Source organism: Carassius carassius, chromosome 1, assembly GCF_963082965.1.
Source record: "Carassius carassius chromosome 1, fCarCar2.1, whole genome shotgun sequence".
NCBI lineage: Eukaryota > Metazoa > Chordata > Actinopteri > Cypriniformes > Cyprinidae > Carassius > Carassius carassius.
The window spans coordinates 41,721,710-41,735,746 of record NC_081755.1 but is presented as its reverse complement, the minus strand read 5'-3'; the positions used below and the strand labels follow the sequence as shown (position 1 = coordinate 41,735,746).

Below are 14,037 nucleotides of genomic sequence, written 5' to 3'. Positions count from 1 at the left end.
CTCCTAATTACAAGTAAGAAACATTTTATGACTGTTCCATCGTCTCCCATGTAACTTGTAAAGTCAGAGCAGCCAAAATAGCAGCAGCTTCAAAACAGGGAGAGTCAGCAACTTCTACACATTTCTGTTTGAGCTATGTGGGGAATTAGTTTACTAACAATTGAAGAAACAATTAGTTATGCTAAATATGTGTGATCAGAAAATCTAGAGCTATCATGTACAGCTGTCATTAGTTCTATAGATGCCTACCGACTTAATGGAATGAGGTAACTATATGAACAAATTACAATTCTCACTCATTGATAAATCATTTATTTGATATCACACACAAATTATTTCACAAGAAGGAAGTTCCATTAAACATTTCCTAATGGCAGATGGGTACATGAAAATAAATTATAGCATTGTACCACACTACGCTTGAAAAGTTAGGTTTTTTTTCTTATGCTTTCAAAGGCTGAATTTATTTAAACAGTGATATGATATTGTGAAATATTCTAACAATTTAAAATAAGTGTTTTGTATTTGAATACATTTTCAAATGTAATTTATTCCTGTGATGCAAAGCTGTATCTTCAGCATCATTGCTCCAGTCTTCAGTGTCACATGATCCTTCAGAAATCATCTAATATGATGATTTATTATCAATGTGTGAAGTTTTGCTGCTTAATGTTTTTGTGAAAACTGTAAATACATGTTCCCAGGATTCTTTTGATGAAAAAAAAAAATAGCATTTGAAATGGGAATCTTTCGTAACGATGTTACAATCAATTTTCAGCTTACTTCCATTTCAAAACAATTAATTTCTTTCCTGAAGAAAAAGAAAACTAACCCCAAATTTTTGAACAGTAGTGTAAAATCTGCAGTTTAGAGTTGGAGTGACATCTGCAGATTAAGAATTAGTGTCAGAATCTTTTAAATACATATACATACGTGTGTGTGTGTGTGTATATGTATATGTATTAAAATATACAGTCGTGGCCAAAAGTTTTGAGAATTACATAAATATTGGAAATTGGAAAAGTTGCTGCTTAAGTTTTTGTGATAGCAATTTGCATATACTCCAGAATGTTATGAAGAGTGATCAGATGAATTGCATAGTCCTTCTTTGCCATGAAAATTAACTTAATCCTAAAAAAACCTTTCCACTGCATTTCATTGCTGTCATTAAAGGACCTGCTGAGATCATTTCAGTAATCGTCTTGTTAACTCAGGTGAGAATGTTGACGAGCACAAGGCTGGAGATCATTATGTCAGGCTGATTGGGTTAGAATGGCAGACTTGACATGTTAAAAGGAGGGTGATGCTTGAAATCATTGTTCTTCCATTGTTAACCATAGTGACCTGCAAAGAAACGCGTGCAGCCATCATTGCGTTGCATAAAAATGGCTTCACAGGCAAGGATATTGTGGCTACTAAGATTGCACCTAAATCAACAATTTATAGGATCATCAAGAACTTCAAGGAAAGAGGTTCAATTCTTGTAAAGAAGGCTTCAGGGCGTCCAAGAAAGTCCAGCAAGCGCCAGGATCGTCTCCTAAAGAGGATTCAGCTGTGGGATCGGAGTGCCACCAGTGCAGAGCTTGCTCGGGAATGGCAGCAGGCAGGTGTGAGCGCATCTGCACGCACAGTGAGGCCAAGACTTTTGGAAGATGGCCTGGTGTCAAGAAGGGCAGCAAAGAAGCCACTTCTCTCCAAAAAAAACATCAGGGACAGATTGATCTTCTGCAGAAAGTATAGTGAATGGACTGCTGAGGACTGGGGCAAAGTCATATTCTCCGATTAAGCCCCTTTCCGATTGTTTGGGGCATCTGGAAAAAGGCTTGTCCGGAGAAGAAAAGGTGAGCGCTACCATCAGTCCTGTGTCGTGCCAACAGTAAAGCATCCTGACACCATTCATGTGTGGGGTTGCTTCTCATCCAAGGGAGTGGGCTCACTCACAATTCTGCCCAAAAACACAGCCATGAATAAAGAATGGTACCAAAACACCCTCCAACAGCAACTTCTTCCAACAATCCAACAACAGTTTGGTGAAGAACAATGCATTTTCCAGCACGATGGAGCACCGTGCCATAAGGCAAAAATGATAACTAAGTGGCTCGGGGACCAGAATGTTGAAATTTTGGGTCCATGGCCTGGAAACTCCCCAGATCTTAATCCCATTGAGAACTTGTGGTCAATCCTCAAGAGGCGGGTGGACAAACAAAAACCCACTAATTCTGACAAACTCCAAGAAGTGATTATGAAAGAATGGGTTGCTATCAGTCACGATTTGGCCCAGAAGTTGATTGAGAGCATGCCCAGTCGAATTGCAGAGGTCCTGAAAAAGAAGGGCCAACACTGCAAATACTGACTCTTTGCATAGATGTCATGTAATTGTCGATAAAAGCCTTTGAAACATATGAAGTGCTTGTAATTATATTTCAGTACATCACAGAAACAACTGAAACAAAGATCTAAAAGCAGTTTAGCAGCAAACTTTTTGAAAACTAATATTTATGTAATTCTCAAAACTTTTGGCCACGACTGTACAGTATATATTTCACTGTGATGAAATTGTTGTCTGATTGGAGTTGTTTCATCTCAGGTCTCGAATTGGTTTGGCAACAAGAGAATTCGTTACAAGAAGAACATTGGTAAGTTCCAGGAGGAAGCAAACCTGTACGCCGTTAAAACAGCCGTGGACGCTGCCAATGTGTCGGCACAGGCCAGCCAGGCAAACTCTCCAGCAACACCCAGCTCAGGTACAGTGCACAGCAGCCCTCCCATCATCTCTAGCTGATAGTGAAACTACACTGCGCACACCGCTTGCCGCAAACACTTTCCTGTCGACATGCTTCTCATTTTCATTCCATCTCATTCTCAAGTCTGTTCTTGTCTGCCCATTATAAGATCTTTTTTCCTGTCATCGAGAAAGCTTGGGTTTTTTTTTGGTACTCTCATCAAGTACTTGCTGGGTGAGATTTAGTTGATGTTGATCTGAGTTGCACTGTAAAGCTGATCTGATTGTATCTAAGCAACAGCTGTTTTGTAAATATCTTCAGGATAAAGCCGCCATAGTTTCATTTTTCTGTGGACCTGGGCCGTATGACTGCATTCATCACGCATCTGCAGAAATGTGTTTATGAATGGCTCTTATTAGACATAACATGAAACAGAGCTTAGTGTATGGTTGCACAACATCACAACTTGTCATATTAATAGACATTGTATAGACAGGAAGTTAATGAGCGATCACAGGTTTCAGGCTCACAACGCATGCCAGACTCGTTCATTTGTTATGAATAATCTTTTTTTTTTGTTTCTTATCCATCATGTTACAAAGGGAAAAAATACAAATGAAAACGACCTCATCTCATTTGATAAAAAAAAAAAAAAAAACTTTAACAAATCAAAGATTAAGGTAAATTATGAACCATTAGTATTATCCATACAAAAACAATTGCTAAAAAAGGAAGTGTATTCATGTGACTTAACTGTGAACATGCAAATGTGTTAATTATATTATAAAAAAAAAATCTAAGAAGTTTGGCTGACAAAAAAAAACTTCCCTGTATTAAGTATCTAAAATATCTAAATGCAGTGTTGGGGAGTAACTAGTTACATGTAACGCCGTTACGTAATCTAATTACAAAATTAATGTAACTGTAATTAGTTACAGTTACTAAGAAAAAATTAGTAATTAAATTACAGTTACTTATGAAATTTTTAACGATTACAAAGGGGATTACATTTGAATATTTACACACATCCACATACAGATTTAACTGATTTCTTTCCCAAATTGCACTGACTATTCTGAGACATACCGCCCTAATAATTTCCGGGATGCGGAAACACAGTCATAGAATCCAGTCATAAAAACGGAATGCCTAACGCGGACGGAATGTGCCACATTTTGGATGACTAAATCAAAAGTAGGTCAGTACACTTGAATCAAAACATGACATGGACTAGTGTCTTTGAAAATTAAGCCCCAAAAATGCAACATATGACTCCTGCACGTTCTGTGTGTCTGTGGAAATCAGGCGCGGACTGGACACCGGGAGAACCGGGACGATTCCCAGTGGCCTGGCAGCCGATTTGGCCCGCTATTTTAATATCATTATTGTATAATTGCCTGCCGAATGTAATAAAGCGATCATTTGCGAATCCGCCATTTGATAATTAAATCTCGTGACTCGCGCGCTCTCCGCGCTTCCGTCAAACGGTTTGGATCAGACTCAGAGTAATCAATGCGAGAGAGAGAAAAGAGTGCACTGTGGAAGCGCACAGCTGGAGCCGAGAAGCTGAACTACTGTTCACGGTTTCAGGTCAGTTTCATCTGTAAAGATGCTTTTTTTGTCTTTGTTTTTTTTTTTGTTTTTTTTTAATCAAGCAGCAGCACGTTGCTCATCAGTCATCACTCAAAATACTATATAAAGGACATCATTATTATCTGTTGTAATGTTACAGTAGTAATTTAGCTGAAAAATAATCAGATTTTTTGTGGAAGCTACGACAGACAACAACACAACCCTTACGAAAATTAAAGTTTTGTTATTTTACTAATAATCCAGAGAACATGGTTACTATTGTTTAAATGTGGTAACCAAAAATTATTTTACAAATGTATTTATTTAAAAATAAATAGAAATCCATTTGCAGAACAAAAAACAAAACAAGGTTATTTTACTTTTATATAGGCTAATAAAAGCATGGTCAATTTTTGTAAGGGAAAAACATGACTCGTGTACAGTATTAGGATTTTTCTATAAATATATTGTAGTATTGTAGAGTATTGTATTGTACAGTATAGTTTTGTTCAATCTTGAGTGTTAAAGTCATGAGAGAGAGGGATAACAGGGCAAAATAAAGAGACTGAAGAGAAAAATGGAAGTGAAGGTGCAGTTCAGGAGAGAACTTTTAATTATTTTGAATGTCCCCAAATTAAAGATTTAAACCTTTATGTCAGGTCCATACAAAAAATAGTTTTGTCCATTAATTTGTTTGTATGAGTTTGAATTTTCCAGTCTGAATTTTTTCCCAGTCCGCCCCTCCTGTAAATTAATGGCAAAGACATGGTTTCATCTACTACATAGGCCTACTGAAGCTCGCAGTGTTTTCAACCTCTGCCATCTCAATATATGAGTACACGAACACATAAACATTATTTCTAGAACTGCTCTGTGTCACTTCATGTGCATTTTACTTATTTTGAGAAAACTATCATCACATCATATACAAAGAGACAGCAGTTTAAAAAAAACACCAATGTTTCAGGAGTTTATTACACAGAATACGTCACATGCTTATTAGATAACTGTATTTGAGTTGATGTATATGATTTTATTTATTATTATTTAATTTTCACAAATTTAGAAAAGTAATCAAAAAGTACTCAAAAGTAATTAGTTACATTACTTTAATAAAGTAATTGAAAAAGTTACACTACTATTACATTTTAAACAGGGTAACTTGTAATCTGTAACCTATTACATTTCCAAAGTAACCTTCCCAACACTGTCTAAATGTAGATGTGACCAAATTGTTGTAAAATTTAACATCTGTCTGTTGAATTGCCTATATGATATATAAACTCACCAAAGATTGTTTTGATCATACCTCCCACTCTCACCCCTGACCAAGTGAACTGGTTTTGCATGGCCGTTTTCCTCTAAGGCTATGCCAATAACTAATAACTTTCCATTAAAGACTAACATAGCCTCTTTTTTATTATTATTATCTCTGTCAAAATTATTGATGCTGTGTTTGTTCGTTTAACATTTTCATGTTACTTTCATATGCCCACGTGACACATCCACACACACTTAGTTAGAGTAGGTGAACCTCTATTTGCTCAGGAAGCAGAATGGAGAAGGTAGGTGTTTTAACTTCGTATTGTCATTTTTAACAATACTCGGTCACCACGTATATTTTTAAAGGCCACCTCCACATATCCTGTTTCACATCCTGTGGTCAGCGCACCAACAATGCATCGCATCATCTAGAGGAAGTAGCATGTCAAGTTGTATACCTTCGTGTAAGGCGAAAGTCCACATCAGCACTTACGTGATCACTGCTTCCCGTTCTTCACCTGTTTTGTTCTGTCGCCTCCAGTCAGAGGAAGTAGTCAAACATTATCATGACCGTCTTGGATTTCGTAAAGTGGTTAGTCCTGATTGTCACGCTCAGCATAGACGGCAGACAGACTTTCACCTCACACACTGTAGGTTTCTCCAAAAGCCTACCCGGGCAGGGCTGCATGCCTGATGGGCTGAATGTATTGCTGCAGGGTCGTCTGGGTCGTACACCCTCTCTCACGCAGGTGACGCCTACCTCGGGCTGCGTTCACTCAACGGGGATGGCGTCAGCGTCACTCCCGCTGTGCAGCAACAGCAGCAGCAGGTAGGCACTGAGGACTTCCCCTCAATGCCCTTCCTCTTCCATACCAGCTCACAGTGTAGTGTTCTCTTCTGTCAACATATGTATTTGCATACCTCTGACTTGCACAGACTTGGAATGTCATCAGCACATTCCCGCGAGTGTAAAAGGCGCTATTATTGTAACATTATGTGCCTTGTTCTGTAAGTGTTTCTCACCGATGAATGAGACATGAGTAATCTGACAGCATTTCATTCAGTCCTCCACCATCGGCGTCTCCCATTGTGTCGCTAGTTAGAGTCTGGTCTACCTGTGTGCATTTTTTTTTTTTAGGTGGAGCAGAGGTGGGTAGAGTACCCAAAAACTGTACTAAAGTAAAAGTAAGAGTACTTATAGAAATATTTACTCAAGTAAAACTAAAAGTAATAGTCTGAATATTACTTGTGTAAGAGTAAGAAAGTATCGGATAAAATAACTACTCAAGTAGTTAGTTACTAGTTACTTTGGATCATTTACTGTATTTCTATAGTTTATTTTTATTTACATATATAGATAAAATGTATGTAAGTGTGTGTGTGTGTGTGTGTGTGTGTGTGTGTGTGTGTGTGTGTGTGTGTACTGTGTATATATATATATTTGAAAACTCCTCACATGATGGCTGAGTTACCGAACATCTGATCATAATGAACCAAATGCACATTGACGGATCTTCTTCTGTCTGTTCTGCAAAATGTAAACAAATTTATATTTTTGCAAGCATAAATATTGTGGAAATATCAATATTAATTGTGTTTAGGCAAAGGCATTCCTCCTGGAACAGAGCTAACGCGGGTTTGGAGGGTATTTATTTCATACTCTGTGACAGCTTATTAAATGTAAAAAATTATACAGTCTATTTAATGTATAAGTTACAATACACGTACAACAAACTAATGTCATAGTGGTATTGTGTACTGTAAACGAAAGTAGCCCTATCTATACCGGTTGGACTGTAGACAGCACACGCAGTGTTTATCTAATAAAGATATTCATCACTAGCAAACAATAGCCTTTGCAGATTTGCTTTCAATTGACTGTAGATCCAGAGCCACGTCTTCAACGCTCTTGATGTTCTTAAACTTTCTGTTACAACTCTGAGTGAACCGCTTCAGACGCTCCGCGCGTGCAGCAGGGAACTGTACGAATCATTCAAACTGATTCACGAATCAATTAACTGGTTTGACAACTGGTTTGATCAAGCCTTTGAACAGAATTGACTCAAAAGAATGAATCATTGGTGAATGGGCATCGCTCATTGTCCAGAGAAAAGTAGACTGTGCGTTTGGAATAAACTGAAGCATTTATAACTTGTATTGCATTTAGATAAACTAAGGAGAGAAGCATCACCCAAGAGTAACGAAGTAAAATACAGATTTTTCCTAAAAAATTTACTTGAGTAAAAGTACCCATCTTTAAATATACTCCAAAAGTATTAGTAACTCGCTACTACCCACCTGTGAGGAGGAGCATGGCTTTGGAGAGTGATTATGCAGGCAGGGTGAGATCTTATGCTTTCAAAGCTAGCTTGCCATCGCTAGTCTTTCCGAAATCACCTACCCTACTTTTAAGAGAGCTTAACTTAAGACAGAATCTTTTATTGTGGTGAGGTGAGTGAAAGCATCAGTACACATCTGAGTTACCTGCCAAAACACATCCTTATTGTTGAGCCCTTATATATTGTTCTGACTTTTACACTGTCAGCCATTTGTGGTGTTTTTGTACTTTTTTTTCCCCCCAGCATCTAGAAATAATCAAACCTTGTGAGTGTGCGATTGACTTTGAGAACTTTCAAATGTGTTTCTAGATTAAATGCATATCTGATGTGTTGAAATGTTCTCATTCTTAGTCTGATTTTAAAATCAAATGAAACAGGAAATTTGTTGCTTTATCATTGTGAGCCACTAAGGAGTGCAGAGTGGATCACTTTACATGAGTGACACACTGAAATAGTGCAGTGCAAATCGATTTGGTCTGAAAGTGATAAAAATACTGTCATCATTTACTCGGCCTCGTGTTGTTTCAAACTCAAAAGAAAGATGAAGATATCTTTCGTAGTCTCTCGTCATTTTTGTCCATCCATTGAAAGTCTACACAACAAAACTTTGACTCTCAAAATCCTCCAAGTCTTCTGAAGAGACACAATCGCTTTATATGACGAACCGATTAAAATGAGGGATTTATTCAAAACATGTCACTAATGACAGAATTTTCATTTTCTTTCATGAACTATAAACAGATAGGACATCATCATCTTAGAGAATGATGTGTTTAGACAGTGCATTGACTCTGAACTGATACATAAATATAACTCAGTTCTCCTATGTTGTGGTTTGTCATGTCAGTTTTGTTTATGAGCATAGATATGGATGATGATAACATTAATGTATTAGCAGTGTTGTTAATACTGTCACTGGTATGACTTAGACACAGTGATTGTGATACTGAAGTGAAGTATGTGTGCTCCAGGTGGATATCCTGCACCGTGCTACACACCTGACGGCAGGCTATGAAGATCTGTCAGGAAGCCCACTTTACACCCCACACCGTCTAGATGTGAGTGCAGCACTGACACACACAAACACACACTGCTTCTAAAAGAAAAAGCATTTGCTGTTTTCAGTTGAAGAGCATTAATCTGTTGAGATCATCTGTGTTGGTTTTAGTGTCGGTGTAGACCAAAAGATCATTTGAAGATCTAATGTCTCCTTTCTGTAATCTGTGGCTTGTGTGTTTCCTGTTTCAACATATTGGACATTCCGGTGTAAATACTTTCCAGATGTTTATTAGTCAACTGCAGCTAAATATTGTATGTTTGGACACACTATTTGAATAAACACTTAGTGTTATTATTATTATTAAAAAAATTGTTTTAAAAATATTTTATTTTAAATATAAAATATTTGAAGACGTAAATCTAGATATTATGTATATTTTTATAAAATAATTATAGATTAATTCAGAATCATTCATTGATATGCTGATTTGCAGCTCAAGAAACATTTCTTATTATCAGTGTTGAAAACAGTTGAGCTGCTTCATATTTTTGTTGAAACCGTGATACTTCAAGTATTAATTTATAAAAAAAATAATTCTTACTGACCCCAATCCTTGGAATGGAAGTGTGTAATTTTCATATAAATATACAACATTCCATAGATTCTTTCTTTTTCAGTCTTCAGTTTCATTGCTTATGTTGCTTTACCTCATACTGCTATTGTGACTCTCTCCACAGGCTAACAACAGCTGGCAAGACAACACCAACCCTCCCTCCATCACCTCTCCACCAGGACCACCTGGCAGCATCCACTCGGACACCTCCAGCTAATGTAGACACACACACACACACAGCATCCAGTCTCGCCCGCTCTCTCCTGCTGCTCACAGCTTTCGTCCATCACTAGCAGATGTCAAAGGTCTTCCATTGTCCTCATTCCACTTTCTTTAAGGTGTGCCAGGGTTCACACTCTGAACCAGACTATCTGAAACACACATACTCACACATGCTCCCCGAGCAGAAGACGCAGAACGTCACATTTGCTGAGGACGGATCTGAATAAACATGTCGTCCTCAAAGGGTGCACGGTCTACGCCCAACTCCACATTACCTTTCCTGTTTCGACCTGTCATGATGGGGATTACTCAACAGCTCCCTCCTCGCTTGTACCAAAGTGCTGTCAACCGTTGTTGCACCTTCCGCTCGTCGGACAACAACCTCAGACAACTGCACCATGAAAACACCCGCTTTTTAATACGGTGTCTAATCACTGCTTCCGGCTCTCTCACAAAATGATCTGTCCTGCATTGTTCAACGCTTTAAGCACAAATCCTGTCTATTACACTTTGAGCTGCTGATTGGATGGAGAGGAATCCATCAGCGTAAAGGTACGCCACACATTTGAACACTTTAACTAGCTGATCGCAGGAGAGTTCGTTGTGAAATGGGGGAAACTTGGAGTAAAGACGACGTGCCGTCGGCTACTAAGCATTTCCTCAGTCCACTCTCTCGACAGTTGACGTTGTTTTTAATCATTTAGCTACAGTATTTTTCCTGCAGCTTTTTCCCCCCAGATGCACCAGCCGCCAAATAAAAGACTCGGCAAGAACTCAACCTTGTGTTCGGAAAGGGGTTGGACGGATAGCTGGAGTATTCGTTTGGATTGGGACATGGGTGGGTATTTAGAATTATTTTTAAAGGGAAAGAAAAAGTATTCCACTGTCTTCCATGCATGTAGGGTGTCGAGATGTTTTAGTGATTCCATTTAGCCAAACTTTTTCTTTTTTTTCCTTTTTTCGACAAACAAAATAAATAAATAAAAAATTGTTATGAAAGGAGAGGGTGTGAAGAACAGACCAAATAAACAAATGAACTGCCCAATCCAGTGCTTCATGCTGGTGTTTGGTTTCTCTAGGATTTCTGTGGTATTTCATCGCATGTTTTCATAACAGGCATTTGTAAAACATGCCAATCATGAGGCCATCGCAGTAAACCAATAACTCCGACTACGAAAAGCGTTCCAGATACCATGAAGTTCTTTTGGCTGGCTCATGTTAATGTATTGTGTGTACAGGTGTCTGTTTTTAAGGGTTGGGTTGTCTCGTCACTCACTCGTGCTTTTGAACTGATTGTATTGTACGTGCAATTGAAAGCACCTGTTCCTTGGTAAAGCATGCTGTCGTCTTTTTTTCTTCTTTCTTTTATTGTTGTTGCCTACAATTTCACTAAACAAAGGAACTGTTGTTTTGTAATCAGTTAACATAGCCAAGCAACAAGGGCTTTTATCCTTTCAAATTGAACCAAAAATAAGCACTGGATGTGTTGTGATTTGAAACAGATGGACTAAAGCGAGTAGAGGAACATCAACTGAATTTATATTTACATTTCCCAGACAAGCTGTTTGTATTCCCGGAACTTGTTTTTATGTTTTGCTCTTCTTTTCTTCCCCCCAAGTTTACCTTTAGTCGCGGAAGCACCAGGATGTTTTGAGATATGAATGGAAATTCTATATATTACACAAAGGAATTAATAACACTGAAATGTAAATCGGGGTTTTGTTTATATGTACACATGGAAAAACAAACTCTGAGGAGCTTTTCAAGCTATTATTGTGTCCTCTGTAGATTACTGTTACATTTCATATGGATATCTCCCAACTAATGCTATCACTACACCAAATGTCCTTGTTTTCTTTTCTATCAGCCATCTATGGATGTCACTGTACAGATTGTGGAATGTTTCAGTGTATTTTCTCTTTTTGTATGCTTTTACTTTAGTTTTTTTATTGCTGGGGTTTTTGGATTCGCTCACGAGCAAGAGTAATATTTGTTAGTCTTTATAATACTCATTTTAGCATTTCAGTTACATTTTCTTTGGATCGGGAGTCTCGAGTGTTATTTTTTTGTGTGTGTGGTTTTGTCAAAGCTGGTAGGGTTTGTGTGAGGTGCTGTGAAAATCCACTCCGTTGATCATCACACTATTAAATTGATGGAATAAAACGCCTCATTGGACTAAATGCGTAAGCTATGAACACTACATCTCATTGGGAGATTTGGAGCGCCTAAATGTCTTTTTCCCGAAAGTGCATCCATAGAATGTGTTTGGAAACTCGGGATTATGATCTGAGGTGGATTCCACTGCACCTTATCAAATGACATCAGCTTTTTTTCCTCGATTTTTATCATTATTTTACTAGAATTGTAGTACACGCTTCCTTCTGTATTTACCATTCTCTCCCTCCTCTCTACCTCTCCTCTCTCCATTTCACTTGTATATAAACCCCACCATTTTCAGACTTGGTAGTCTGTATAAACTCCTTTTATACCTCAACTTTAGAACTGTTCTAGTGAGAGAGAAAAAAGAAATATGAGAAAATTGTAGTGTTCCTTATTAGAAAAACAAAAACTAATAAAATAATCTAGTGTGCTTTTGAGCCTGTTGTATTTTTTTATTTATTTTTTCTTGTTGCTGTTCATTAAGGGGCTATTTGCATGTTACGATACGTAAAATGATCTGGTTATGAATGAGTCTGCCATTTTTCAGCGCACCAGCCGATTGTCTCGCCCTGCCTGAATATTTATGCAGCATAAGGATCACAATAAATCAGACCTTTTCTCCTCATCTCAAATTGATTATGTGCTTTGAAACAACTCGGTTTGGTGAAATGAAACAGCCCACAGTCTGCACAGAGTAAAATCAGAAACACCGCAAAACAAAACATCAGGAATCAGGGCCATTGTTGGTTTCAGGTGGGGCTTTCTATATCAAAACATTTCTGAAGAGAAGTTAATAATTCATGATCATTAGAACCGAAGATCACTATCAGTTACCTCCACAATGTCAGGGTTTTCCTTTGTGGTTGCTAAGGTTGTTGTAAGTATGTGGCTTGGTTTTTGAAACACTCTTATTCTGGTTTCGGTGTATGGGAAAGCACCTCTTTCTGTTTCAGGATTTCAGTGGAAATGTTTTAATATTATAAGGGGTTCTGCAAGTCAATATGTTCGCAAACGTAAAAGTCTAATTGCAAAAGTCTTATTTCTTGAATATCTGTGCTCCCAACCATTAGAATATGGAAATAAAATATAACTTCTAAATAAAAAGTGATGTTCTTTCTCAATATTTCTGTAGTTTTCCCGTGCAAGTATCTAAAGAAATACTAGAAAAACAAAATGACAAGAAGCGAGTTAATAATCACAACAGTAACAAGTATCGACCAATGAGCTCAGACAAATCAACTTAATTCATACGCTGTCATACCCCATTGACAAGATGCTTGTTCATGTTTGAAGCATAAATTTAGTTCCGTTCAAATTTTTCAATAATTTACATTTGCATCACAAATTTATCATGATTTAAGTAAGTCTATATAATTATATTGAAAAACAAATATACTAAGGAAGACTTTCAGTTTTTGTAATGCATGTGAAAATGACTTTTTCTGCTCTGAAACCCTGTATTATGCTTTTTAATTGCTTTTAGTGTATAAAAAAGCTGCAGTTACAGAGTACATTCATCATAAGTTCTTCTCTTCCACAGAAAACACTTGCCTAAAACGCTTCATTTGTAGTTAAACTGTAATATCTGTGGCTATGTCACAAGTGATTTCATATGTCCAGGATATGTTTTCTCACCACAAGAATGGACTTTTAACACCCATGGCATGGTATATGATATTGTTTACAGCTGCTCATGAAGCCTCAGGAGCTGAAACATGATTATAGTAAGGGGAATTACATTTCTGACACTTTGATCGGTTGACCAATCAGAGCAGACTTGGCGCTTCAGAAAGCAGAGGGAGAAAAGAGGTGCTGCAGCAATATACAGCACGAGAAAAATGGATTTTGAACTCCAAATCATGCAAATGTATTCAAGTAGACCTCAAAAGCAAACTATTTAGGAATTTTTGAACAAGGATAATATGGGCACTTTAAAATGAATATCCATTAGAATAATAACAGCAAAAAAGTGCACAAAAGTTGTCGGTTCTGTTTCTGATCTCCTTCCATACCAAACAAAAAGGGCCGTTTTATGAATATTAATGCCTGTGCTTTGGGAAAAGAAAAACTTCCTGTGAGCAGCCCAACTGCCAGTGCCTCATAACTAACCGACACAAAGGCCTCCTAATGCATCTATTGTCAAAG

General features: G+C 37.6%; 1 protein-coding gene across 3 annotated transcripts in view; it reads left to right on the top strand.

Annotated features, from left to right (window-relative positions):
• pbx4 (pre-B-cell leukemia transcription factor 4) overlaps positions 1-12,329 on the top strand; it is a 39,417-nt gene extending 27,088 nt beyond the window's left edge. For 2 of the 3 annotated variants that reach the window (XM_059559467.1, XM_059559485.1), the window contains 3 exons: positions 2,588-2,744; positions 8,869-8,955; positions 9,635-12,329. In XM_059559467.1, coding sequence (XP_059415450.1) covers positions 2,588-2,744; positions 8,869-8,912 — 201 coding nt within the window. In that variant the 3' untranslated portion in view covers positions 8,913-8,955; positions 9,635-12,329. The remainder of the gene's footprint in view (positions 1-2,587; positions 2,745-8,868; positions 8,956-9,634) is intronic. The other variant, XM_059559477.1, reaches the window with a different exon arrangement.
• Positions 12,330-14,037: the final 1,708 nt, after the last annotated feature.